At 37.2% G+C, this 27,648-nt stretch overlaps 3 protein-coding genes and 2 long non-coding RNA genes across 8 annotated transcripts; 2 read left to right on the top strand and 3 right to left on the bottom strand.

Moving 5' to 3' along the window:
- Window positions 1-14,936: 14,936 nt before the first annotated feature.
- Window positions 14,937-16,257, bottom strand: LOC113332153. Of its 2 annotated transcripts, none has more exons than XR_003351358.1 (3): window positions 16,156-16,257; window positions 15,503-15,677; window positions 14,937-14,998 (listed from the first exon to the last, which is right to left on the bottom strand). It is a non-coding gene; the product is annotated as an uncharacterized LOC113332153 (long non-coding RNA). The 2 variants fall into 2 exon arrangements; XR_003351360.1 differs by lacking the exon at window positions 16,156-16,257 and adding an exon at window positions 16,002-16,027.
- Window positions 16,258-16,543: 286 nt separating this feature from the next.
- On the bottom strand, window positions 16,544-18,324 carry LOC113332142. Its single transcript, XR_003351355.1, has 4 exons — window positions 18,276-18,324; window positions 17,441-17,514; window positions 16,932-17,049; window positions 16,544-16,666 (listed from the first exon to the last, which is right to left on the bottom strand). It is a non-coding gene; the product is annotated as an uncharacterized LOC113332142 (long non-coding RNA).
- A 314-nt stretch (window positions 18,325-18,638) lies between these two features.
- LOC113297699 (protein CYPRO4-like) lies at window positions 18,639-22,048 on the top strand. 2 transcript variants are annotated; one of them, XM_026546271.1, is made up of 3 exons: window positions 18,639-18,653; window positions 19,142-20,858; window positions 21,372-22,048. In XM_026546271.1, exons 2-3 carry the CDS (start codon window positions 19,239-19,241, stop codon window positions 21,660-21,662), a joined length of 1,911 nt encoding a protein of 636 aa, XP_026402056.1. In that variant the 5' UTR covers window positions 18,639-18,653; window positions 19,142-19,238; the 3' UTR covers window positions 21,663-22,048. The 2 variants fall into 2 exon arrangements, with proteins under 2 accessions (XP_026402056.1, XP_026402048.1); XM_026546263.1 differs by lacking the exon at window positions 18,639-18,653 and having other exon boundaries at window positions 19,093-20,858.
- Window positions 22,049-22,151: 103 nt separating this feature from the next.
- On the top strand, window positions 22,152-24,095 carry LOC113297711 (photosystem I chlorophyll a/b-binding protein 5, chloroplastic-like). Its single transcript, XM_026546284.1, has 6 exons — window positions 22,152-22,602; window positions 22,746-22,878; window positions 22,979-23,091; window positions 23,202-23,306; window positions 23,438-23,526; window positions 23,633-24,095. Exons 1-6 carry the CDS (start codon window positions 22,388-22,390, stop codon window positions 23,773-23,775), a joined length of 798 nt encoding a protein of 265 aa, XP_026402069.1. The 5' UTR covers window positions 22,152-22,387; the 3' UTR covers window positions 23,776-24,095.
- LOC113297689 (protein WEAK CHLOROPLAST MOVEMENT UNDER BLUE LIGHT 1-like) lies at window positions 24,018-26,886 on the bottom strand. Of its 2 annotated transcripts, XM_026546258.1 has the most exons (4): window positions 26,849-26,886; window positions 26,670-26,725; window positions 26,168-26,503; window positions 24,018-26,077 (listed from the first exon to the last, which is right to left on the bottom strand). In XM_026546258.1, the coding sequence occupies exons 3-4, from the start codon at window positions 26,429-26,431 to the stop codon at window positions 24,260-24,262; spliced, it is 2,082 nt and encodes a 693-aa protein (XP_026402043.1). In that variant the 5' UTR covers window positions 26,432-26,503; window positions 26,670-26,725; window positions 26,849-26,886; the 3' UTR covers window positions 24,018-24,259. The 2 variants fall into 2 exon arrangements, with proteins under 2 accessions (XP_026402043.1, XP_026402039.1); XM_026546254.1 differs by lacking the exon at window positions 26,849-26,886 and having other exon boundaries at window positions 26,670-26,841.
- Window positions 26,887-27,648: the final 762 nt, after the last annotated feature.

Raw genomic sequence — 27,648 nt, 5'->3', positions numbered from 1 at the left:
TTGCCCGTCACCTTTACTTGTTGTCCTTGCGAAGTGCTCGCCACTGTGTTTATTAGTTTGGGTAATAAGCTTGCATTCGTTGCTTGTGAACTGGTATTCGCAACTGGGTATGATTCCATCGCATTTTGCCTTTCCTCTAGAGAAATATACTCTTCCTGAAGTTCTCGCAGTTCGGTCATTGTGATTATGTTCTTGACTCTGAAAATTTGGACATACAATAGATTGGTTGTGAACATAACATTGATAAATGACAAGATAAGATATCTCTCATCCACACGGCCAGCCATCTCACTACACATAGTCCTCCACCTTTTGGTTAGATGCTTCAAACTTTCGTCAATCCTTTGTTTTAATCCAAACACATCTTCAATACCAGGTCGCGAAGAATTGTTACTTATATATGCCCCCAAGAATATGGTATGCAAATGATTGAAAGATGTCATTGTATTTTTTGGTAGACCTTCGAACCATTTTAACGCCTCTCTTGTTAGACTGGATGCAAAATACTTGCACAATACGGCATCATGATTTTCCCACTGTAACATGCATCTCACATAGGCTTTGATGTGTTGAATTGCACAAGTTGTTCCATCAAAGATGTTGGTTAACGCAGGCAAATTGCATTTCGGGGGTATTCCTCCTAGTTGTACTTCTCTTGTAAATGGAGTTTTCGCAGCTTCTTCTATAGCTTCGTCTAATTGTCTTCTGCCTATTTCCCCTCTATTATTTAGCATTCCTCTCATTTCTTCCAATTCTTTTAAGATTTTTTCATTTGCGCCTAAATTTTGATCCATTGGTCTATTTAATTTCGCCTCCCTTCTTCTGCGTTCATGTCTTTCTTCTCTCGTGAAATTTTGCATTTCTTCTTCATCATCCTCATCTCGTCTTCTCCTGCGATTCTCTTCCTCATCTTTATCTTGAATTCGCATATGATGATGTCTCTCATTTTCCCCTCCATGATTTTGTTCATTTGTTATCAATTCCATTCGTTGTTTTTCAGCCCTCCTATATACTCTATCATACTCTTCATTGAGATTACTGTTATTCCGGTTTTGTGTACGCATTCTTTCTCGTTTGTCGTGATTATTCCGGCGAATCGCCTCCTGCAGCTCTTGTTCTTCCATTTCCGCTCTCAATCTTTCACGTTCGCGAGTTAAACGTGCTTGTTCAGCATAGTGTCTTTCAATTTCTTCTTCAATTGTTTGTTGATTTCTTTGAGCTTCTCTCTCATGTAAAATTCTCCTTTCTTCCTCTCGATTCCCTTCGCCCTCTTGATTATTTCGTCCCTGACGTTGTCCATTATCTTTATTTATATCATTTTGCCTATCATCAAAAGTCTCATTTTGTGGAACGTAACGATCATCAGTCCTTTCTCTATCTTCGAGATGTTCTTCATTAGGATTTGGTATTTCTTCTCGAATATTATTTCCAGCATTAACTGTGGGTGAGTTTCGCCTCATCTCTCTTCTAGTCGATCTTGAATATGATCTTGTAGTACTTTTCGATCTTCTACTCTGTAGTCTCATATTTTCCATCCTCAATTCGTGATTTTGCCTTGTTAGATTTGCACGTTCTTATGCCTCAGCTCTTCTTTCTTCATGTATTCTTCGTCTCAACGTTTCTAACGCTCCAATTTCCTCATCTCCATGAATTATTCCTTCATCTTCTTCTTGACTTCTCTCTACCTGTCTATGGTTCCTGGTTTGCTGCTCTTCTTCTACTTCTTCTGCTGAATTTGATCGCCAAGTGTGTACACTCACTCTATCATAATCTATTGTTCCATTTTGTACCGGTGTTTGCTGAACTGGCGGTTGAACTTGATTTTCTCCATTATTTCTCCTTCTAGTATATTCTCCCATTTCACTTCTCTCCCTTCCAGCAAGTCTTTTGGTTCTTCTTCTAGCAGTTGTCGGTTGTTCTGATACATTTTTCCTTCTAGCCATTCTTTCAATACTAACAAATTGTAAGAGATTATGTAAGTTTTTTCACTAATTACTTTCAATTCTAATAAATCACAATATTAATCTTCAACTTTTCTAGAACAATCTTCAATCCCTGTTTCTAGCACCATTATGTAGTTGCAGTAAATCCTACACTACACCCCTCACAAGATTGCATTATCATTCAACTCATTTTTTGATTAACAATCTTAATTTTATTGATGAATCTATGAACAATCTTACAAGAAAAGATAAAGGGATTAAGAACAACAACCACTCTTGATTTTCTCTCTCCTAATTGTTTTTTATTCCTCCCTCTAAAAAGATCTCTCCCCTTTTCCTTTACAACTGAATGGCTATTTATAGGGAATTACATAGTGGATGACATCTAATCTGTCCTTTATTTTCGGATATGGCTTGCGACATTCTCGCAACCTTACAAATATTAATCTCTCACACTTCCTAATTTTCGCAAGTCCATCATATTTTTCTCATGATTAAGTTGATGTCGTTTATTATGTCGTTTCTGAAATTGCTTTGCGACATTGTTGTGTTATGTTGTTAATAATTTCGCTGAAGTGTTGCAGCTGCGAGATTCTGATCCTACACCTATAATGTATTATTGGCTTTGTCCTCACTCGGGTCTCTCACCACCAGGCTCACGTGTATATATCATATCTGAAGGCGTCCAAAAAGTTTGGATAGACAAAGACATCTCATATGATGAACCCCTTCCCCAACACAGTGTTTGCAGTATTGGGATTACTACGTTACACCAATTTCCTCCTGAAATCTATTCAAATCCTAGTCAAAAACTCCCACATTCCCTCTTTAAGGTTCAAACATACAAACAAACAAATCTCTGTTGCTTTTCCTTCATCCATTTTATATGTGATCAATACCAGTATAGTACTACCAAGAGATTCTTTTCTCTACATCTGCATTTTATATTCATTTTCTGCAATAATGATCTCAACCAAATCTCTTTCATATATATCAATCTCTATTATTTCATGGAAACCTCAAGTTCCTCAGAAAACTCCCTAAAAATTGATCAAGATATTCAATCTCTGTCTGCTCAAATGGCTGAGAAATTAACTTTACCATCGTCACTTGCCAAACCAGTTTTCATTGACAAAAAAGTTGTTCTAGCTAAAGCTGATACCAACTGGAAATGGTGTATGGCGGGATATGTATGCTGTGAAACATTGGTTCCGACTTCTTCAATTCGTTTTTACATATGCAATAATTGGCCTCTAGCTCAACATCCTACTATCACCACCTTTAATGGTCAGCGAAATAAAGTCCTTATTCGTTTCTTATTAGAAGAGGACTTCAACAGAATCAATTCTCAGAAACCTTGGTTCGTCTGTGGATACCTAATGGTGTTAAAAGTGGTACAGGTTGAAGGTTGGCCTGCAAACCATCAACTCCTGTTTGATGAAGAAATCTTGTGGTTCATTCTGTGCAACATCCCAAATGAATGCACAGAATTTGAAGATCTCCAGAAACTTACTCTCAGCATGGGGGAATTGATTGAAGCTCAAAATCCTTTTGGAAAACACCCTTTAAATAAGAATTTCAAAGTGTGCATTAGAATCCCAGTCCAGAAAGCTTTACCAATAGGCATCCCTCTCTTTACCAGCGGTAGAACCCAACAATTTCTGATTGAATGTAGACACATCATAGTTCCAAGATATTTATGCACCTCTTGTCGCATCCTTGATCATAAAGATCAAAACTGTCCAGCTTGGAATTTAAAACAGAAGAAAATTAAAGAAATTGAAGCTTCTTGCAGCAAGTATGTTCTCCCTGCCGTCTCAAGGTTAATGATGCCTCCTCCAACGGTAACCAAGCAAGTAGACTCCTCCTCTGCTGCTATTAAAGATACCATCATGCAACAAACTGAAACTGTACCAGAAACTCAAATAGAGTCTCATGCTCTTGAAATGTGTAACAAAGGAAAAGCAAAGGATATTGATCAGAGAAAGGAAAATACTACTCAGAAGAGCTTATCAAACACTTTTCAGATGGGTCCTTTTGTTAACAGATCCACTGCTCTGAAGATCTTTGATGTTGTTCTTGTTCAACAACATTTGACTCATCTGGAGAATGGCTTACCAATCATTCTCAAGCAGGTTAACACTCAAAACGTTACTATTGAAGACTCTATTTCTAGTCTTGAGCCAACTCCTAGTGGTCCGATTCGTACTACCAACTCATCAAGAAGGTTCAAGACTGCTGCTGTCCCAAATACCAACCCAATCATCACTAGAGGAGCATTTAACTCAACTGAACAGGATGCTCTAGCAAATCACAAAAGGAAGATTAACCCCAGGGCTGATTTGAGGAAACGTACAAAAGCTAATTCTAATTTTGCAAGCATTGTGGTTATCCCTGAAGAACATGACACTACTGGACCTGATTATGCTCAATTGTGTCCTCCAATTACCAAATTGGGGGATTTACCAGCCATCGACCTTTCTTCTTGTTCTCTCAATAATCAACCAGCGATCAATTCCTTTGGGAGATATAATGTACTTGCTGACAATTCCCCAAACAACAATGGTGTCCGCAATAATTTTCTTCCCAATGCTGCTACTTCTAGTCTCGATTATTCCCAAAATGCTTCTCAAAGTGGTGAAGATATCAGTGCTTCTCTTGGTGGTGGATCTGACTCTACCACTCAGGTAAATCAATCTCAACCAAACCCTTTAATTGATACTGCAAATAATACTACAAACCCCTTCCCTGTTAATAACATCAACCTGATTGCTTGGAACATTAGAGGATTTGGAAAGAAATCTGCTAACAAGGAACTTAGTCTACTGTGTAGGAATGTCCACCCAGAAATTATTTTTCTCTCTGAAACAAAAATGAACAAAGATATGGAAGCCAGGAAACTTAAAAATATGGGTTACCCATGTACCTTTAACATCCCTAGTATTGGTAGAAGTGGTGGTCTTGCTCTTGCCTGGAAGAAGGAAGTTTATCTCAACATTGTTTCATCCAGTATGAGGGGTATTTATGTTACATCTACTGACATCATTCATTCTAAGACCTGTCATATCCACTTCATGTATGGTGAACCTAATAGTAGTCTTAGACAAGCCTTTTGGGAACAACAATGTCAGCAACCTAATGCTCGCTCTAATGAACCTGTTTTCTTCATACGAGATTTTAATGCCCTCTTAGGTACTGAGGATAAAAATGGTGGCTTAGAAGTTGATGATCCTAATTTTGAAAACCTTAGAAATCTCTGTTTTGTATTTAACTTGCATGATCCTAGTTTCTCTGGACCTAGATTTACTTGGTCTAATATGCAACAAGGTCCTCATTTAATTCTCAAAAGATTAGATAGATGTCTAATAAACCAAACTGCTGAGGAACTTTGTCCTAAACTTTGTGTCAACAATCTCCCTAGGGACTCTTCTGATCATTGCCCAATGCATATAGGTTTTAATTATGAGGATGTTTGTGTGCCTAGACCTTTCCATTTTATGGATATGTGGATTGAGGATCCTACCTGCAGAGACATCATTGCTAACTCTTGGTCTTTCAATGTGGTAGGCTCCCCTGCCTACAAGCTCAAAGCTAAATTATTGAGTACTAAGAAAGGTTTAAGAGATTGGAATAAATCTTCTTTTGGTAATATTCAAACTAATATATCTACCACTAGAAAATACTTAGTTGATCTCCAACTCTCTAACCCAACTGATACCAATAATACTGCTAGACTAAAAGCTAGACTTGAGTACCTTTATAATTTAGAAGAGCTATATTGGAAAGATAAATCTAGGGAGGTCTGGCTCATGGAAGGTGACAGAAATTCTCCCTATTTCCATAGAGTAACTCTCTTTAGGAGAAAAATAAATGCCATTAGTTGGATTAAGAACTCCTTGAATACTATTCTAACTGATAGAGATAGTATTGGAAATTCTTTCATAGATTATTTCAAAAGCCTTTATTCTTCCCACCCTCAGCAGTTTCAAGATGAAATTCCTGCTGACCTTCCTATTAAATTTTCTGAAGAAAATAATGCTTTGTTAAATATGCCTCTTACTCCAGAGGAAATAAAGAATGTTGTTTTCCAAATGTGTGTGTGTGTGGGGGGGGGGGGGGGGGTCCTGGACCAGATGGTTTTACTCGTCTTTTTTACCAAAAATATTGGGATATTGTGGGAGATGTTGTCATTGATATGGCACAAACCTGTTTCAGAATAGGGAATATTGCTAAGGTCTTTAACCATACTAATATTGCTCTCATTCCTAAAGTCCCTCTTGCTGAACTCGCTACTCAATACAGGCCAATAGGGCTCTGTAACTTTATTTATAAAATTCTTTCAAAAACTCTGGCTAGTAGACTCAAACCTTTTATGAACAATATAATTTCCCAAAATCAAAGTGCCTTTATTCCTAAGAGGAGTATTTCTGATAATATTCTGCTTGCCAATGAGGCCATATATGTTGTCAACCATAATGACAAAGTTGAAGGTGTTAGAGCATTGCTCGGTCGAACTCGCATGCGTTGCTATCTCAAGCATGTTTGTCAATGTTAGTAATCAAAACTATAAGTCTGGATTTCTAGTATACTATAGCTAAGGTCTCGTACTAGGATAGAAAGTTTACTTGAGCTCAATAACTCCATGGAAATCATCATACAAGACGAAGGACTACTCAAGGAACCGGTGGATCTTCATCGAATAAAAGGTATGTGGATACTTGAACTTATCTATCACTCAAAAGTCTATTTATCTCCTATCTTGAGACAAAAGTCGTTTTGCTATATAGACTTAGATTATACACATTTGCTATTTCGAGCCGAGTTAATCTCTCCTATCTATTTGTCGAAATATGTGTTGGTAAGCTTTCTCTTTAACCAAGTTCATCTTTACCTAGTGACGAAAGTCATGACAAGTTTCAATCACTTTGGAAATTTCTTACTTTGACGAAAAATAGTTTGTGAATAACAACTATAGAATATCAACGTTCTCTAAGAATGTTCCAATGATTGAAATGAGAGTTTAGATTGTATAACCATTGGAGGATATAAGCATTGTTTTGTAAACACAAATATGTATAAGTCCTTATTCCTTGAACCGAAGTTTGCGAACTTTGTTGATTAAGAGAACCGGCATGGTGGCGTGAGCCAAGTCCGCGAACTCAGTCCGCGAACTGGCGGAAGTTCTTGTTCCGAGAATTTCTGCTGGAGTTTGTGAACTCCGTCCGGGAACTTAAGTCTGCGAACTTGAGTAGGTTATATCTAAAAACGATGTTTGTGAACTTATTCTTATATAAACTAAGGAATGCAAATGCAAACCGTGGGTATATAGTTCATGAACCGATTCGAGTGAATCAAATCGTTTTTGTTTCAATTGTGTCTTGTGTAGTTACATAAGATTTCTTTGGAATTGAACAACTCTCTAACTAGTTCATTTGAGTCACTTGAACTAGTTATGGTGAAGAAGAATATGGTTGATATGAAAGTGATCATATGGCTAACAATTTGGTTGACTATTGTTGAACCAACAAATGTACAAGTTTGGGTACGGTTACACAAGCCTAGAAACGTGCATTTCATTTGTGTGTAACAAGCTAGTTTTCGATCTAACGGTTGAAATATATTAGCTTGAATCTAAATCAGGTTTTCATCTAACGGTGAATATTGAATGCTTTGTTACCAAGCTAACATTGATTGCAAACCCTGATTTGAAAGACTATATAAGGGAGAACTCTAGAAACTGGGAAACCTAATCCCCACACCTTTTGTGTGATACTAGTTGTGCTAAGCTACAGTCGATTCTCCTTTAACCTTTGGTTTCTTCTTCAAAACCAGGTTAACGACTTAAAGACTTCATTGAGATTCTGAAGCCAGACCGATACTACTTTCTCATAGATGTGTGATATGATCTTGTTGTTTCTATCGTACGAGTACAATTGTAATAATTGGCTTGAGATTGATATCTCCGATAGGCAAGATATAAAAGAAATCACAAACACTTCGTCTCATCGTTTGTGATTCCACAATATCTTTTTTCGCTGCGTCGATTAGGATTATTGTGAGGTGATTGATAATACTAGGCTGTTCTTCGGGAATATAAGTCCGGTTAATCAATTGGTTCCTGTTCACCTTGATTTATCAAAAGACGGAACAAAACTCGTAGGTATATTCGTGGGAGACGGATTTATCTATTACCGTAGACTTTTCTGTGTGATACAGATTTGTTTATTAAAGTCTTCGACTTTGGGTCATAGCAACTCTTAGTTGTGGGTGAGATCAGCTAAGGGAATCAAGTACGTAGTATCCTGCTGGGATCAGAGACGTAGGAGCATAATTGTACCTTGGATCAGTGGGAGATTAATTGGGGTTCAACTACAGTCTAGACTGTAGTTAATTTGGAGTAGGCTAGTGTCTGTAGCGGCTTAATACAGTGTGTGTTCAATCTGGACTAGATCCCGGGGTTTTTCTGCATTTGCGGTTTCCTCGTTAACAAAATTCTGGTGTCTGTGTTATTTATTTTCCGCATTATATTTTGTTATATAATTGAAATATCACAGGTTGTGCGTTGTTCAATCAATTAGAATATCCGTCCTTTTGGTTGTTGATTTAAATTGATTGACACTTGGATATTGGTCTTTGGTACCATCCAAGTTATCTCTCTAGTATTTGATAAAGACTCGCAGATTTCTATTTGCTTGAGTATATATCAAATCGAGAGATTGAGATATAAACTCTTTGATATACTTTTTATCTAGATTGAGTCTGACTGTCTCGTTGATTCTCTAGAGAGTATATTGGAGTTTTTCCATATAGATTTCTAAGAGAAATATTGGGTGTGGTTGTTGTACCCCCACTTTTTCAGAAGGCATAGCTTCCATCAAACATGATATGTCTAAAGTTTATGATAAGCTTGAATGGGATTTTCTAGAGAAGGTTTTAACTAAAATGGGTCTGTCTAACCACTGGGTTAAGCTCATAAACCAGTGTGTGTCCTATGTCTCCTACTCTGTCCTTTTTAATGGGAGCCCAACTGGTTTTTTCCAGCCTGAAAGAGGTCTCAGACAGGGAGACCCCCTTTCTCCCTATCTTTACATCATTTGCTCTGAAGCTCTATCCTCCTACATTGATAGTCTTCAAAAAAAGGGTATTTTAGAAGGCATCAAAGTTTATAAAGATGCCCCTGAAATGACTCACCTTTTGTTTGCTGATGACTCTCTCTTATTTTCTAAAGCTACTACTCAGAATTTTCAAGTCATTAAAGACTATCTCCAAAAGTATTGTCTAGCCTCTGGGCAATAAATAAATTTTGAAAAATCTGGCATTTTGTTTAGCAGGAAGATTCTTGAACATAGGAAAGCCCTTTTGGCCAATATTCTAGAAATTTCCAGCAGGGATTTAGGAGAAAAATATCTTGGCACTCCTATTGTGTTTCAAGCCTCTAACATCCAAACTCACATGGGTATTCTCCAACCTGTTGATGCCAGAATGTCTATCTGGCTTCATAAGCTCCTATCCCAAGCTGCTAGGACTACTCTAATTAAGCACATTGGCCATGCCATCCCCCTTTTTCAAATGGGAGCCTTTCTTATCCCTAAACATCTTTGTAAACAAATGGACTCCCACCTTTGCAAATTCTGGTGGGGGGAAACCTTATACCCAAAAGATAGAAAGTTGCACCTGCTTGGTTGGGAAATTTTATGCTCCCCTAAAGTTGAAGGGGGTTTGGGTTTTAGGAAGGCTGAGTTAAATAATCTGGCTATGCTGGCTAGGAATGCCTGGAGAATCCTAATTGCTTATTGGCCACTGTTCTTAAGGCTAGATACTTTCATATAACTGATTTCTTGAATGCCAAGTGTACTGGTAAGTGCTCTTGGACTTGGAAGTGTCTTCATGCCATCAAGGAAATAATCAAGCCTTTCATCTCTTGGATTGTTGGGGATGGTCAATTTATTGACCCATGGTGTGATAAATGGATACCTACCTTGGGTTCTGCTACACCCAACCCTCTAGTTCCACCTGATCCTAGTATTAAAGTGTCTTATTTTATTGATCCTCAATCTAGAAGTTGGGATGTATCTCGACTTAACACCCACTTTGATAATGCTTCTGTCCTGAAGATTATCACTATTCCCTTAATATTATCCTCAAGTTTTCTTCTAAATCTGCCTACTTGGGTCTCAGAGGCCTTAGGCCTTCCCCTTGTAAAAACCTTTGGAAGCGTATTTGGAAGTTAGAGTTCCTTACAGAATTCAAGTTTTTTTATGGAGAGCAGCTAGGAATGCTTTTCCCTCCAGAACTATCCTTCACACTAGAATGCCTATGCATAGCGTGGATTGTCCTAGGTTTTCTGATCCTCAGTGTTAGAGCATGGCTCGGTTGAACCCTCCAAGCGTTGGTATGTTAAGTTTGGTTGTCATATTTTAGTGAATCAAAACTCATATTAAGAGTCGCTTGATTATGTACTAGAGTCAACTTCGTATAAGTTATCTTGAAAGTATTAGGATATGAGGCATTACAAGTATTGTGAATTCTTGAAGATGTGAAGAAGCAAGGAGCTACAACGGAAACAATCATCCTTCCACTTGAGGTTAGTGATATTTGACTTGAACTGTTCCATTCCCTAACTATCTTTCAAGTCGTGCATATTAAAAACATAACCGCGAAGCATATTTGAACTCTAGATAGACATAGTATTAAGGAATACAATATGAGGTTTATTGCTTAACCATTAAACTTTGTAGATAAGACATCGCCATAATCATTTGAATGCTATTGTGATTATGTATGGGTATGAGGTGAGGATTTCATCCTAGGGAACAATGTTTACATGTGTTCCAAGGAAGTAAGTTCATAAACTTGTTTGTGAACCGAAAAGGAAATTGCCAGGTGTTATTGGTTTTGTTATTCATTGCATGTCTTATGAACAACCAATATATGTGATTGAGTATAACCGCTCACAACTTTTTTGTGTTCTTGGTAGAACTATTCACAAAGGCCTGACTTATGTATTGATATGACTTTTGTTAGTGAAACCGATCTTAAGTAATCACCTGAGATGGTATAATCGGGTTTGTATTTTGTCTGACCAAATATGGGAAAGGGGAACCGATCCTAGTAAGAGGTGCAGTGCATCACAAAGGGGAACCGATCCTTGTATGGGGTGCAACAAGGTTTATAGCAGAAAGGGGAACCGATCCTATGGACATGTGCAATACGTTTTTAGGCAAAGGGGAACCGATCATATGGACATGTGCAACACATATAAGTTAGATACCATATATATGTGGGGAACCGATCCTAGTGCCTAGTCAACCGAATTTTGGAAAGCTAGTGTGACTATGCACAGTACTCACATGGAGGTAGAACCGAAACTTGTTTTGGTAGAACCTTTAAACCCATGATTGTGATTGAATGTTGGTTTGATCAATCACATAGTTCATGAAAGTCAGATGAACCAATTCTAAACTTGTTTGGAAGTGTGGCAAATCGTTTTCAAGGTTGTAAGTGTGTAAGAGAACTTACAAAGTAAGGATGTCGACATACTTTGAACATATGTTATGAATGTTTATTTCTTTAATTGTTCAAAGATATTCCTTAACGGCTAAGGGAGGAGAATCCCAGGATCGAAACATTAAGTAAGTTAAGAATCTTTTAATTAAGGTTATTAATTTCATTTTGTAGGGAAATTCCAGAATTAGTAATGTGCATTTACTAATTCGATTTTCCGAGAGATTTCGATCATTATTTTTGGACAGGGAATTTCCAGGAATTATGAAAACCGAATTTGTGCTTTAATGAATATCTTGAGAATATTTTCGGTTTTGGAAATTCCTTGGTGTACAAACTTCCTTGTCTATAAATACTTGAAGTTTTTCTTTCTAGCAAACTAATCCTTCGTAACAACAGACTTCCTCTTTTGTTGTTGTTACTGGTGCAGCCGCCTATTCGGAAAGGAGAGTAACCTAATTAGGCGAAATCTCTTACGGCCGCTCAGTTTAAAGTCTACTTTGGGATTGAGAAGCTCTAGCGTGTACCGTTGGTCGGAAACTAGATAATTGCGGTTTATCTTTTGTTTTCGATTGATTTGATTGACTAACGGTGGTTGAAAACTGATTGCACCTAGTTTGTTTATTCTTGAGAATCTTCTCTTCTGATATAAGATTCACTCAAACTAGTTCAGAGTTTCGACAGGGATCTTTAGACTGTTGTTAGTTCTAAAGACGATCTTGTGATAATCCATTGTTAACAGACTCCGTTCTGTGCGTGATTGATCACAAGAGATTCAAGTGATTGTGTGTAGGTTTTTATTGAAGATTTAAGAAGATTTAAAGAAAAAGAAGATATTGAAGATCTGACTTGGGTTTTATAATCTTTGGTGTGCACAATACTTGTTTTGGTAGAAGAGGATCCAATTAATAATAGGTTTATCCTTGTGGTAGTTGGATTGATTAATTGAGATAAACACAATTCTATGGATCAAAAGTGTTGTTGGCTTAATCTTAAACGATTACTTCGGTAATTGAACATAAGATAGATCTAAGGACCTGATGAAGGAGTTTATATTAAGATAAACGGAAGAGCCTTTGTACGACTCATATCACTTGGTTGAATAGAGTTGATACCAAACAGATTTGTTGTTCCTTTACTGTTTGGAATACGAACCAAAGGAATTGTTCCAAGTACGTGACTTATTTATAAGTTGGAGGCGTGGGAATACAGACGGAACTAGGTGAACTATAGGTTTAGTTGCTTTGTCTCAACTATAAGAAGTTGGTGTAATTTTGTGTAGCGGCTTAATCCTGAGAGTATTCAATTCTGGACAAGGTCCCGGGGTTTTCTGCATTTGTGGTTTCCTCGTTAACAAAATCTTGCTATGTCATTTACTTTATATTTCCGCATTATAATTTTTTATTATAATTAAAGTAAATCGCACAAACGTTAATTCATATTTACTTGATAAGCAATCCTATTGTGTTTGGTTAAGTCTGAACCTTTGTATCAAGTAAACATACTTCGTTGTTGTATTGTCTCGGTCTCGTATCCGTAGACGATCACACGAAGTGTGAACCGATTAGTTGTATTGTCTCGACTCAGTCCATAGAAAATCACTTCCGGAGAAAGGACTTATAGGTAGGAAAAGTTTTAGCTTGAGGTATATTTGGGTACCCTCGCTTTTTCACTCAGGAAACTATTATGCATGCTTTGGTCCCTTGTCCCTTTGCTAGCAGAGTCTGGTTCAATTCTGATTTCAACATAAACACTCAGTTTTTCCAAAATAAGTCTTTTATTGATTGGATTCTTTTTTGGTTAATTGAACCTCAATCTAAACTCCTTGAGGATGATCAATGTCTTTTTGTGGCCATTTTATGGTCTTTTTGGACTAGTAGAAACAATTTCATCTTTCAAAACACTAGGGAAAACCATACTTCTGTCCTTGCTAGAGCCAGAGCTATGCTCCTCACTGGGAAGACTAGTCTGCCTGTTTCTACTTCTATCTCTGTCAGTATTTGTGATAAATGGATGCCTCCCTCTTTTGGTTGGATGAAATGCAATACTGATGGTGCCTTTGATATTATCTCTGAAGCAAATGGTGCAGGGTATGTGATGCGAGATTTCACAAGAAAAGAAACATTTTGTGCATCCTTAGTGTTTGAAGTTCTTTCTGCTGAAGAAGCTGAAGCAAGAGCCATCTGGGCGGTTCTGAAGAAAGCTTTGGAGGAACGTCTAACTCACATCAAGTGATGCAAAGTCCCTTATCGACCAATTTTCAGCTAGGAATTTCGAGGGGAACTCGCGTACTGATGCTATCTTTAAAGACATTCAGTTTTTTTCTTCTAAGTTAGTTGCATGTATCTTTACTTTCCAACCTCGTTATTGTAATTCTGTAGCTCATGAGATTGCTCAATGGGCTAAAAACAACAATTCTACCATGTACTGATCTACCCCTCCTGTCTGGCTTTTACCAACAGTTGAGGAGGACCATTAACCTTTTTGAAGGCCTTCGTCTTTTAAAAAAAACAAACAGTTATACAGACACAAACATTCAACGATATTACTCAAACAAGATGTACACCGGTACATAATAACGTAAGTTCCAAACCGAAGCAAAACTATTGGATCAAACAAATAATTACTCTGGAACTGACAGTGAGGCCAGTCCAACTGGCTGGGTTCGGGTAGGGACCTGGGTCCGGATTTCGCGTATAAAAAAAAAATAGTTACTGGTCAATGAATTTTCCTTTCTTACTAAAAGAAATAACAATCTTATTCCAACCACGTGTCAAATCATGCACCCGCAACTTACACGTACGATGCATAACCTTACCTCCTAAGAAAACGGATTAAACCCCGACGACCCGACATTAATCATACGCTACCGACATTACTCAGTAAAATCCATCGCCATTTCAACGCTAACATGCAATACCCGGTGCACCTATCCTTTATAATCCCTATAAAAACTAACGTCAAATTATTCATTAACCGGCAGTATCCAGTAATCTATAGGGAAAATTATGCTCAGGCCCCACCCATGGGTAACCCATAATATGAGACCCTTAATTAAAAGAAGTTTAAATCTAGGTCCCGAATTATTAAAAGATCTTGATACCCTTATGTATATTGTCAAGTCCATAATTAAATAAAATTTAAATATAGGCCCGAAATTATTAAATCTAGGCCCGAAATTATTAAAGTACATTGCGAATGTGTAAATAGAAGTTACACATGCATATGGCAAGTGTAACCAAAAGTTACACATCCTTGTGACATGTGTAATGCAAAGTTACACTTGTATATATACGCAGAAAATAGACATCAAAAAGAAAACACAAAAAAAAAATACATGTATTACTTTAATATTCATTTACAACAATTTTTTAGCATGTGTAACTAGAATTTACACACATTTGTCTAGTGTAATTGAGAGTTACATATGTGTCTATCTAGTGTAATTGAGAGTTATACATGCATCTGACTTGTGTATTCAACGTCAACTCCAGTTCCAGCGAGATCATTACCACGTTTAAGCAATTAGCTTTTATGAAGTTATCTGAAACCTGAAATATAACAACAAGCAATCAGTATTTATAAGATCAAAATGAACAGTACATACAACAATGTATATTCAGTTTCACAAGCATCTGACTAGAGTAACTAGTAGTTACACATGCATCTGAATTGTGTAACTGAGAGTTACACATGCATATAACATGTGTAACTAGGAGATACACATGCATATGGCTTATGTAACTAGGAGTTACACCTGCATATGGAATATGCCATTTATCATGAACTTGCAAGCCTAAGTTACCTAAAGCAAAGTATGTGTAAGTAAAGGTTACACATCTAATTAGCATGTGTAACTAGAAATTACACATCTATTTAGCTTGTGTAACTAGAAGTTACACATCTAATTAGCATGTGTAACTAGAAGTTACACATCTAATTAGCATGTGTAACTGAAATTTACACTTCTATTTGGCTTGTGTAACTAAAAATTACACATCCATACCAAAACACCACCACTAAGACAAGCAGAATGTAAAGTAGATCCAACTTACAATGTCTAACACAGCTCTAACATCCATACCAAACCTCTCAGCTTCATACCAAAACACCACCACTAACTCCAAATACAAATTATCTTCCAAATCTGATCCAGTACCACCACTGCCTCCTCATCCTCCTCCAAAACCTGCACCTCCACCATCAACACCACCACAAGTGTTGATTTTCCTGTAAAAGAAACATAAAAATATCATCCAAACTAATCATTGTATACACAAACTAGTCTAGATGCAAAAGCAATACTGCTAGCCTCCAAAAGTCATAAAACAAGCATGTATAATCAACTAACTAAACAAGCATGTGTAAGTCCCAACATCTACAGATGTTTTAACAATCAGATTTCATCTTATCATCTACAGATACAAGTCAATAACTGAATCCATTGTAATCATGAGAGTTCATTGTTTTTAGATGATTGGATTCAACTAGTATTACCAAGAAATTGAACCTAAAACAACAACATCAACAGTAATAACAACAATCTAAACGTACCTAGATTCAAAATTCATTGATTCCAGAAAAATTATATTTTTCTGCTCTGACCTGAATAGAACAACCAAAACAAGAATCAAAACCTAATCAAACTAAATAAGAAAATAGAACTATTAAATGAGTCAATCATATTGAATCAAAACAAAAACGTTACCTGAAGTAGCTTCAAAAGAACAAATTGGAATAAATTGATTGATTCAAATTGGAGTCACCACAATATCACCAACTGAAACCTGAATCATTCAAATTGGAGTTCTTATACAAGATGACAAGTACTACCTAGGTTTAATCATGAATAAGTTGTTTCGAAGCATTAAAAACCTTCAGCTGTTGTATTCAATCAGTATGTGTAAGTAAAAGTTACACATCTAATTAGCATGTGTAACTAAAAGTTACACATATATTTAGCTTGTGTAACTAGATGTTACACATCCACTTAGCTTGTGTAACTGAGAGTTACACATCCATAATAAAGCACAAACAGGAGCTAATACCAGCAGATTAATGAGGATAATCGGGCATACATGTATGAATTGAACATATCAACAGCACCTTGGAGATCAAAAGCCCATGTTTCATGGTCCCCAGATTTCATAAGGTTATTGCCAACCCACTGGGAAAGTGATTTGAAGAACCCAAGCTCCATCATGTAATCTACAAGCCACCTGAGTTTTAGAAACATAATATGACATGTTAGATAGTTGATCTACTAACGTCAATTCTCTTTCGAAGGTATGATTTTCCATGAAAGAAGAAAACACTTCCAAATGTGTTGTTCACTGGCAGTTCATGAACTCCAAAAGTCGTCCACCTTTACAGTGGATCCATATATATGGTAGTGTAGATGAATGTATATATCAACTTCCCAATTGCACAAATGAAAACTGTAGTATACATAAGTACAACAAAATGAAGGAGAATAACTCTTACTTTCTTGATGGGATTTCTGAGGGTAAACTTTGCAAGGTCTGGAAAACCTTCTCAACTTCTCCATCACTCTCTTCAGGATTTACATCTCCAGGTACAGATTCCAGTACCCAAAGTTGTTCTGCATCAAGGAAGTGTAGAAAACTTCATTACATGGAAGGATGGACATACTGGGTTTATTAGCAATTGAAAGAAGTAAAGATCTCAAAAAAGGTTTTGTGTGTCCTTCTTCACATTTTGTAACAATTTTGTTTAGTAAAAACTGAGAATATGTAAATAAACATACTAAATGCCAGATCCAAATACTTCATCTACATTTCGTATCCTTAAATTACAAAAATTAAACAACATCAATAAAACCAAACAACAGAAGCAATTCATCAAACATTTAGAACTCAAAAACAGAATTTTCAGATGTTGGTGATACCGAATCTCCAGATGAAAATTATTACTATTAACAACTTCTTCATTAGTTGTTTCCAAAGCAAAAGAAGAATCAGATTTTGAATCACCTGTGAATGACGATTAGTTGTTATCTTCTTTATTTCTGTTGTTGTTGAAGATCTTCATAGTTCCATTGTTGAACCTGCACAATAAGTAAGTCCTAAGGTTTAAAACATCATTACATACATGAAAAACAACAAAGAAGAGGAAATCCCAACTTAAAAAAACCTTGAAAAAAATGAAAGAGATGAAACAATAACTAATTAGATTATAGAAGACTTCTGACTTGAATGGAGACTGAGAAGAGATGATGAAACCTTAACTTGAGATTCACAAGCTTTAATTTCAGATTCAAAATAAAATTGAAATAATATTTGACTGATTCGAATTCATAGATTATTTGATGCTCAACTATTTTATCTATTGAATCAAATCCATTCAAATCTCTAAATAACTACATCATAATCAGGATGAACTCCAAAAATGCACCAAAATTCCAAAACACCGAGAATAAAATTTCGATTTATCATCGTTTCTAACAGATCTTCTTCTTCTAATAACAAACACGCAGATGATTTACTATCATTCTTCCAGATCTAAAAAAGCAAATGAAATCAATGAAAGAAATATAAACCTAGAAACTTTATATGAATCTTCAAACAGAAAACTAAATTAGAACGAAATCTCTGCAGAAAAAATGAAATCAGATTACGAAATCAACCGATTGAATTGAAATTTTAACTGTTCGATTTGATTTTCTACGAGAATCTTCATATTCAGTTCCTGCTGATGAATTTTCATTGAATCTCCGAAGAATAATTGATGTTGATTTCGAATTTATGTTTAGATAATCAGGATCTTTTTTTGTAAAGGTCAGATCTAAGTTATAAAATAATTACTCACTGGAAATTTCGATTAGAAATCGTGTTCTCGGCCTGTTTCTTCGTCTGAGAAAGAGAGCAAACCCTGAAACTTTTTTCTCTGCAACCTGCAACCGAGCGAGAGAGATGAGAGAGAAAGAAAATGAAGAAATGAATGGATCTTATGATTTTTCTCTTGTATATATTGAAAAGGGTAAATTTGACATTATGAAAATGTCACTTTATTATCAAGCCCTAAAAATTAAAGTTCTGGGCCTAGAAATATCAAAATGTGAAAGAATGGAGTTGACAATGAAGGATCCATTTTGTTGGGTTTCTATGTGTTGAACCCATATAGCAGGGGGTTATAGTATTTTTCACTAATCTATACCTCTTAAACCCGAATTATAAAAACATCTAGGTCGTGTTTGGCCCCTTGGAAATGCCTATCCTAGGTTGGGTTATCAAGAAAATACATTTAAATTATGTTTGTCTTGTTATAATTCTAGTCTAGGATATGAACAACTAAATCTTCTTTGATTTTAGGAAGCTAAAAAAGCAAGGTTATGCTATTCTCCGAAATAGCCAGGATACCAATATCCTTGTCTGGGTTAGACGGTTATAGAGGTAGTTATTTTAATTAATCAAAATATTTTCAATTTTTTTAACTTTATTGTTATGTTTTTATTTTTTTCTCCGACAATTTTATCCATAATACATAATTATTTTATAAAAATACAGATTTAAAATATGGAGAGACAAACATAATACATGATAAACCCGTGATGGATATAACGGAAAGACAAACATCATCTTTATTAATACATCTTGAAATAATCCTGCTCAGGTTAGAGAAAAAAATTCCCTAGCTAAGCTTTATGTAGTCAAAGCTCCCAAACACGGCCCTAGGGTTCCTAGATCTATTTCCCAGAAATCAAAATAACTTCTCCCTCTGTCATTTCCTGATAACAACTCTCTCTTGTGTACTTGAATCGTGATAGTAGCCATGGGTGCTGCATCAAGTCGTGAAGAATTGGAGATTTCAGATTCAGATTCAGATGAAAACTACGAAGATGTCGAAGAAGAACATGAAGAAGAAGAAGAAATTGAACAAAAGAACTCTTCTTCAACTTCTTCAGGAACAAAGAAACCAATTGATGAGATTGATGAGAAACTCAAAGCCCTAAAATTGAAGTACTCTTCTTCGTCTAATAAAAAAGCCTATTCCAAGAACTCAGTCAAACTGTATCTTCATATCGGAGGTAATACGCCTAATTCTAAATGGATCACATCAGAAAAACTTACTACTTACTCATTTGTTAAATCATATGATGAAGATGATGATGAGGAAGAAGGGATTTGGGTTTTGAAAATTGGTTCAAAAATTAAAGCAAAAGTTGGTACAGAATTACAATTGAAACCGTTTGGTGATCAGTGTCGTGTTGATTTTGTTAGTGATGGTGTTTGGGCTGTGAAATTCTTTGATAATGAAAGTTTTAGAAGTTTTTTATCTGAATTTCATGATTGTTTGTATGAGAATGTTTATGGGTTTGAAGCTACTGAAGAAAATAACGTTAAAGTATATGGGAAAGATTTTATGGGTTGGGCTAAACCAGAAGTAGCCGATGATTCAGCTTGGGAAAATGCTGAAGATAGTTTACCTAGTAATAGTTATGTTTCTGATAGGAGTAATCAAGATCTGATGGAGGAATTTGAAGAAGAAGCAAATGCTGGTGGGGGTGGTATTCAGAGCTTGGCATTGGGCGCGTTGGATAACAGTTTTCTTGTGAATAATTCTGGTATTCAGGTTGTCAAGAATTATAGTCATGGGATTCATGGGAAAGGGGTTTATGTGAAATTTGATAGTGGTGGTGGGAATTCGAGTTCGAGGATTGGGTCGTCGAGCTCTGCGTATTTGACACCTAAGAAGGCTCTTCTAATGAGGGCTGAAACTAATATGCTTCTTATGAGTCCTAATACTGAAGGAAAACCTCATGCAACTGGTCTACATCAGTTGGATATTGAGACAGGGAAGATCGTCACTGGATGGAAATTCGATAAAGATGGAGTTGATATCACCATGAGAGATATAACTAATGATACCAAAGGGTCACAGTTAGATCCCTCAGAATCGACGTTTTTGGGTTTGGATGATAATAGGCTATGTCGATGGGATATGCGTGACAGAAAAGGGATGGTTCAGAATGTTGCAAATGCAAATACACCTGTTTTGCATTGGAGTGAAGGGCATCAGTTCTCAAGAGGGACTAATTTTCAGTGTTTTGCAACTACTGGTGATGGCTCAATTGTCGTTGGGTCTATTGATGGGAAGATACGTTTGTATTCGACTACTTCTATGCGTCAAGCAAAAACGGCATTTCCAGGACTTGGTTCACCCATTACTCATGTGGATGTTACTTTTGATGGGAAATGGATATTGGGTACAACTGACACTTATTTGATTCTTATTTGTACCTTGTTTACTGGGAAGGATGGCAAAACAAAGACTGGTTTCGAAGGTCGCATGGGAAACAAAATCCCTGCTCCGAGATTGTTGAAGCTACTTCCTTTGCATTCTCATTCTGCTGGCGCTGATAATAAATTCCACGGAGGTCAATTCTCATGGGTAAGTTTTCATATTAACTTTGTTTTTGTACCTGCTCATTGATTCTCCTTAATGTTAGTGCTAAATTGTGAGTAGCCGAAAATTATATTTCAGATGTTATGACTTAGGGAACTTTAGATATATATAGTATGAGATTCTCCGTGGGCACGATGAAACGTTGAAAAACTGGTCTGGTTTAATGATTTTGAAAAAACTAGTGTACATATAGACTTTACCTTGGATGGTGTCACTTTTGGGGGTAGATGAGTTTTTGGGCTTGTCATCTTTGTTCTGAAGTTGTGCCCAGTTGGTACTTTCATCTTTTCACTGAAGTCACTTGCATGAGGACTGTGTAGAAGATTCATTTTCTATTTAGGTCTCCCAATGTTTTTATTAGCTTGTGATCTGCAGGACTAAATTGTAGCTTCTGCCATTGTATTTACTATGGATGAATACTTGGTAATTTTCCTTTTATAGCTTAGGAATGAGTTTTCTGATCATGGAGCGCGTTTTGACACGATTTTTATTTTTCAGGTTACCGAAAATGGAAAACAGGAGCGTCACTTGGTGGCCACTGTTGGCAAGTTCAGTGTCATATGGAACTTTCAGCAAGTGAAGAACAGTGCTCACTCGTGCTACCATAACCAAGAAGGTTTGAAGAGTTGCTACTGCTACAAGATCGTCCCCAAGGATGAATCTATCATTGATAGTCGCTTCATGCATGATAAATATGCAGTTACTGATTCTCCTGAGGCACCACTAGTTGTTGCAACCCCAATGAAAGTCAGCTCCATCAGCATGAGCGGCGGCAGCAGAAAGAGATGAAGACGTGGCAGCAATAAATTTCTTTCTCATTTTTCAGGCGGCGATGGTGTGTTGTTGCTTGTCTGGGATAATATTTTCTCTTCTCCCAGCATCATTACCATTGTTTGACATAGTTGTGATTGATAGAGGTTTTTCAGGTTAGGGGTTTGTTTTTCCAGTTTTGTGATTGATTCTTGAGAGTCACCTAGGCTTTGCGTTCATAGATTGTGAAGTTTCCACTTGTTCATAATGTCAGTTGGGCACCAAGCTGCTGATGGTCATTCATCTCTTTCTGAGAAGTCTGAAACTTGCTCTGCTTGGAGTATTCCTTTATTTTTTTTCGTGTAAGATTTCATGTATGTTTGTTAATAATAACCACTTGCTACCGATTTCAGTTGTCTTTTCCACTTCTGTTCTTTTTCTTCTTCTAAATTTCTTCTATTTGTATGTAAAATTATGGCCATGTCCATCAAAAATGTAGAAAGATAAATGTACGAGTGAGGGGATGTTTGAGAAGCTTATCCATCCATTCTATTTCGACCACGTACCACTGGGAAGCCTTCCCACATTTGAGGCAACAAAAGGGATAAGGATTTTGCCGGATTTTTTAATCCAATCTTTTCCTGGTTCAGAAATCTCAAAAATACCAACTACTAGTTTTGTGCCAGTAATCAAAATTATTCCAATTTTGGTTTGGATACAGTCTTAACAAACAGTAGCTTTTCCTGGATAATAAGTAAGGAGAGATGGTTGTTGCAATGGGAAGTAGGGGAACCCTTCTACCTACCTCTTCTTCATCCTTATTCTCTACCTTCAGTAATAAGAACATATACAGAAACCCATCTCCTTTTGTTACCTCTCCTGCAAGATCTTCAACAAGATTTGCCCGAACCTGCGTCAGTGCCCAAGAACGCCCAACCTGGCTTCCTGGACTCGACCCACCTGCTTACCTCAACGGAACGTGAGTGTTTTTCCTTTTGTCATCAATCCTTAACTGTTTGTTGATGCAGTTCTGTTTACCTCTATTATGTCTGATGCATATTTGTACCAGTTGAAATTAGGAACTTAATGACGAGTCATCATCATGGTCTTGTTTTGCTGTAGTCTTGCTGGAGATTATGGTTTTGACCCACTCGGACTTGGAGAGGATCCAGAAAGTTTGAAGTGGTATGTACAGGCAGAACTTGTACATGCTCGCTTCGCCATGGCTGGTGTAGCCGGAATTCTACTCACCGATGTAGGTTGATCCCTGCAAAACTAGAGATGTCTATTATTCTCCCTGTATGCTAGTATAGGTAGTGTTAATTCATCCGTTGTTGTTTGTTTTTTGAGTACAGTTACTTCGTGTTACAAGGCTCGTCAACCTTCCAATCTGGTATGAAGCAGGAGCCGTAAAGTTTGAGTTTGCCAGTACAACGACCCTCATAATTGTTCAGTTTCTTCTGATGGGGTATATGATTCTTTCATTTACTTCAGGAAGTCCATCTTCTAGGACTAAATTTTTTGAGAATCTTGTCTATAACATAATTTGGACTTGTTCATTTCTGGTTGAAATTTCAGGTTCGTCGAAACCAAAAGGTATATGGATTTTGTTAGTCCTGGATCCCAAGCACAGTATGGAACCTTCTTCGGCATTGAAGCAGCCTTAGAAGGATCCGAAAACGGGTATATTACATTAATATATTTTGTCAAACAAATTTCTAGACGAGATCAAGAAGTCTTCTCATAAAAGAAGTTGACTGATGGGTTTTTACATTAGTTATAACAAGCCAACTTTTGTTTTAAATCTTTCACAGCTACCCTGGTGGTCCATTATTCAACCCTCTTGGTCTGGCTAGAGACGCAGAAAGTGCCCGAGTCTGGAAACTCAAAGAGATTAAGAACGGTATTTTTGTAACTAGATTTCTTAATCTGCATTGTTACTTTGCAATCTGCATATAAGATCGTATGAATTCTGTAGTTTCCCTTATGTCTTTGAAAGCATGTTGCAGGACGTCTAGCAATGATGGCAATGCTTGGCATTTTTGTCCAAGCGAATGTGACTCATGCAGGTCCGATTGACAACCTCGTCAAACACCTCTCTAATCCTTTGCACGCAACTATTATTCAGACTCTTGCTGGCTCTGGTTCTTGAGTGCCTTGCTATAAAAATTCGGCAACACAGTATCGAGACTCCATGGAGTAGGAGGACCTGGAAGAGCTCATTATAGGCAGAACAAGCAGCCAAAGATGATGGTTCCCACTATAGGTCTGCGCTCTACTGAGTGAAAGACGGTCGTGTGTCAGTAACGATTCTTTTATTGTAATTATTTCTTTACCTGTGATATTCTCTTGACAAGAATGCACAAGGTAGTGGTAACAGATATAATACATCTCTCGGAATTAGATTTCGTTTTTGCAATATAATCAACTTTGTTACAATGAATCATCTACATCATGTATCAATATTATTTACACGCTTTATACATGGCGAACAGACTTATCATACCACTTTCCAAACCTCATCAATTCAACTCATCAAACAAAACGTTGAAAAGAATCAGCACATTATAACAGATTTGTAAGACTGCTCAAGAAGAGATAAAACACAGATGAAAAACATAATGGTTCGACAACATTTATAATACCAGAGATTCTGGTGTAAGAGTTTTCTTTTTGGAAAAAAACATCATAATTCGTGGAAATAGTCTTTTCTTCTTCTTTTTCCTTCCTTCTTTGTCTGGGGAAGAGTCCGTACCTGTCTCACTTCCAGCCACACTATTACTTTTGTCCAGCACAGCTAGAATTGAAGTAGCATTTTTATCAGCAGCAGCATTTGTTGAAAGGCTTCTCGCGATTTCTTGATCGTCATCACCGTTTCTTCGTTGTTGCTCTTGTTGAGCCCTCCATTCTCTTAACTTCTGCTCCATGCTCAGTTTTCCCCCCTCAGCCTTTTCAGCCTCTCTCATTGCATTTTTCAATTCTTCCTTCTTTAAACTTATCTCTTTATTCACTTCTTCTAGTTTTGCCAGGGTTCTGAGTTCTGACTCCTTGGCGAATTCTATTTGGGAAACAGCAGCTTCAACTTTTCTCCTTGCTCTTTCTTCTGCTTCATAGGTCTGTTTGCTCAGTGTGTAGTATTCCTCTACAGAAAGCGTCACCATGGAAATGGTAGAGTTGCCATCACCAGCATTTGTGGCAGCTGCCAACTGACTCTGCTGCAATGCCTTGACCGCCTCTAAGGCCAGCCTTTCTGATTCCTTGGAAGCCTCTATCTCTTTCTGAACTGCGATCATTCTACTCCTCATGGTATTTGAACTTGCCCTCACTTCATCGACTTCTTTCCTTGCCTGCTGCAATTCTTTGTTAGCCGCCTCAGCAAGTGACTTCGCTTGGGTTGCTTCTTGAGATACTTCTTGAAGTTTCTTTGGAAGATCAGCCGCCGCAGTCATATTTTCTCTCGCGTCTCTTTCCTTCATCTGCACTACACCCAAATCTGATGTGATGTTCTTTAAATCATCCTCAAGAGATGCGACCATTACAGTTGCAATTCCTTCTCTCTGTCTCAAGGTGACAAGTTCTGACTTTTGATTTTTGAGCTCTGAGTTAAGTGATTGCGCAGCCATCTGTAGAAAGTTCGCATCTGTTTTTGCCTTCTCTATGTTGCTTCTCAGTTTTCCGAGCTCTTCTTCGCTTGAAGAAACTGCTGAGTGCAAACCCCCCTGGTTATCCTTGCCACTTTCTTGGTCTAGTTTAGCATCGGCATAAGCTGCTAATTCGGATTTTAGCTCCACCAGCAAAGCCGATGCGGAACTTAGTTTCGGCCTGAGATCCTTTTCAGATACAACTGTTTGGTTTAGTCTCTCAAGCTTATCTTCTGCCTGCTTCAACTCCTTTGCCCAATTGAGAGAATCTTGATCTCTTTTAATAGCTGCTACAATAGTTTTCTCCTCTGCCTTCAAATGTGCCGCATGTGCAGATTCAAGTGATTCTTTCGTACTCATTAGCTCGTGAGTCAGTTCATTTACCACCTTATTTACATCTTGCGACTCAGATGCAACTTCCACAGCTTTCTTCGCAACCGCATCCTTCTCAGCTACTAAAGAAGCATACTCAACCTGCAATTTCTCCAACTCGCTTTTTACAGATTTCAATTCTTCGAGTACAACAGCATGCTTAGCCTCTAGCTCAGCCTTAGCTTCAACATTAACCTCATCAGCAACCCCGCGTTCCATTGCGCCTACCTTAAGCTTGGCAATTTCTGATTCCATTTTCGCTTGGCGCTCTTCGATCTCTGCTCTCTCTAGGTTCACATTTAGCTCTTGTATTAGTTTCTTGGTGCTGTCAAGATTTCTCATTACTTCTTCACTCGAATCTTTAGCCATGTCAGACTCTTTCTTATACCTGGGAAGCTCTACTGTTACATTCTCAAGCTCATGTTCTATGGAGTTACATCTCTGCAACAATGAGAAGGCAAAATTACTGTTTTGCCGATCATCTCAAAACCGATTGTATTAGAAGCATACAAAGGAAAAAATTTGCGTCACCTTTGCTTGGATTTTATAAGCTTTCCAACTGGTGATTCCTCCAAACTTGCTTACAACTTCTTTTACAGACTCAAAAGGTGCTGCAGTATCAATCACTGCTCTTTGTGCATCTACACAATTAGCCGTCTCTGGACTACCATAAGCATTTTGTATAGCTTTAATTGCATTTTCTTCACTAAATTTCCCAAAATATTCAGCTCCTACACCATTCTCAGATGAGCTTTCATTAGGAGCTGTGGAAATGGTTCCAGTTGACGAATGCATTTTGAGATTACTAATTTCTCTTCTACTCAACCGCCTTATATTGATGCTTATAGTTGTTCCACGATTGGGTATCTAATTAAAATCAGCATGGGATGAACATCAAAATGAATGACTTAGAACCCAAAAATGTTCGAAAATCAAAATTCACAAGAAAGATGATAACAAACGACAAAATTCACTTGCATTACTAAAATGGGCATCTCAAATTTCAACCAGAATGCGAAAAAGAGTTACTTACTTGGAAAACTACGATGAGCCGATATTCTCGAAGTTATTCTTCCTCCTCATGAAAATCTTTGCAGAAAATGAAATTGTATCGAATAGAGAAAATAGATGAACCCAATTAGAAAATGTGAGTACAATTTAAGGGAAGAAATGGATTAGGAGGAATCCTTCTCATTACAGCAAAAATCTCACCTGTAAAAAACTATCTGTTCAGAGACAGAGACATTTTGATGTAGTAGTTGTTGATGACATAATGCCACATCTAACTTTCTTTACCACCTCTTCTATTCGCGGCAAAGATAACCGCTCAAAACTCAACGGTCAACTGTGAAAGGTCTATATTTACCCTCTTTCGATAAGATAACGGATACTTGCACCCCATTTGTACTACAATATGAACGATTCAATGAGATGACCTAGATGCTCTAAAGGATGACCTATACAAACACTTAGAGCTAGCACTATGGTGCTCTCCATCCCTTCCCCATCCCTCACTATCTCTCATAATCTCCAAAAACCATCTATTATGGAGGGATATCCACCCCTTTCCCTACATGGAGGATCACATCTGATCCCGTTTGTAGGGAAGGGAAATCACACAGCTACTCAGTAGTCGTATAAATTTATGCTTTACGGACACTGAGTAGCCGTTTCAAAAAAAAAATTGTTTGACCTTTTTTCGTTTACACCTCTCACACCCGATCCTAACCATCCATCATTAATAACGGCTCTATCTTCTCCACCATCGGATCCCAACGGTCATTTTTTCAAAATCCTCTATAAATACCACTCTAATTCTCTACTCAAATCATACCAAATCAATTTCTTCTTCTTACATCAATAGATTTCTTCACTAAAATCTCTCCAATTTATTTTTTATTTAAGTAAGAGTTTTAAATTTTGTTTTGCTCATTAATGTCGGAGACTCAGAAGCAAAAAAAGGAAACATAGAGCGAGATTTAGTACTTTGGAAGATCATCACATTATTACTC

Source organism: Papaver somniferum, chromosome 1, assembly GCF_003573695.1.
Source record: "Papaver somniferum cultivar HN1 chromosome 1, ASM357369v1, whole genome shotgun sequence".
NCBI classification, from domain to species: Eukaryota; Viridiplantae; Streptophyta; class Magnoliopsida; order Ranunculales; family Papaveraceae; genus Papaver; species Papaver somniferum.
The sequence above is the reverse complement of the archived record's forward strand: the minus strand, read 5'-3'. Positions and strand labels throughout refer to the sequence as shown.

What these genes read in the sequence shown, in the direction of transcription:
- LOC113297699 (XM_026546271.1), top strand. Translation starts at nt 19,239, where the DNA reads ATGGGTGCTGCATCAAGTCGTGAAGAATTGGAGATTTCAGATTCAGAT. An exon ending in ACGGAGGTCAATTCTCATGG is followed by an intron (nt 20,859 to 21,371) that starts GTAAGTTTTCAT and finishes TTTATTTTTCAG; the next exon opens with GTTACCGAAAATGGAAAACA.
- LOC113297711 (XM_026546284.1), top strand. Translation starts at nt 22,388, where the DNA reads ATGGTTGTTGCAATGGGAAGTAGGGGAACCCTTCTACCTACCTCTTCT. An exon ending in CCGGAATTCTACTCACCGAT is followed by an intron (nt 22,879 to 22,978) that starts GTAGGTTGATCC and finishes TTTTGAGTACAG; the next exon opens with TTACTTCGTGTTACAAGGCT. An exon ending in ACTCAAAGAGATTAAGAACG is followed by an intron (nt 23,527 to 23,632) that starts GTATTTTTGTAA and finishes AGCATGTTGCAG; the next exon opens with GACGTCTAGCAATGATGGCA.
- LOC113297689 (XM_026546258.1), bottom strand. Translation starts at nt 26,431, where the DNA reads ATGCATTCGTCAACTGGAACCATTTCCACAGCTCCTAATGAAAGCTCA. An exon ending in CTTATAAAATCCAAGCAAAG is followed by an intron (nt 26,078 to 26,167) that starts GTGACGCAAATT and finishes TCATTGTTGCAG; the next exon opens with AGATGTAACTCCATAGAACA.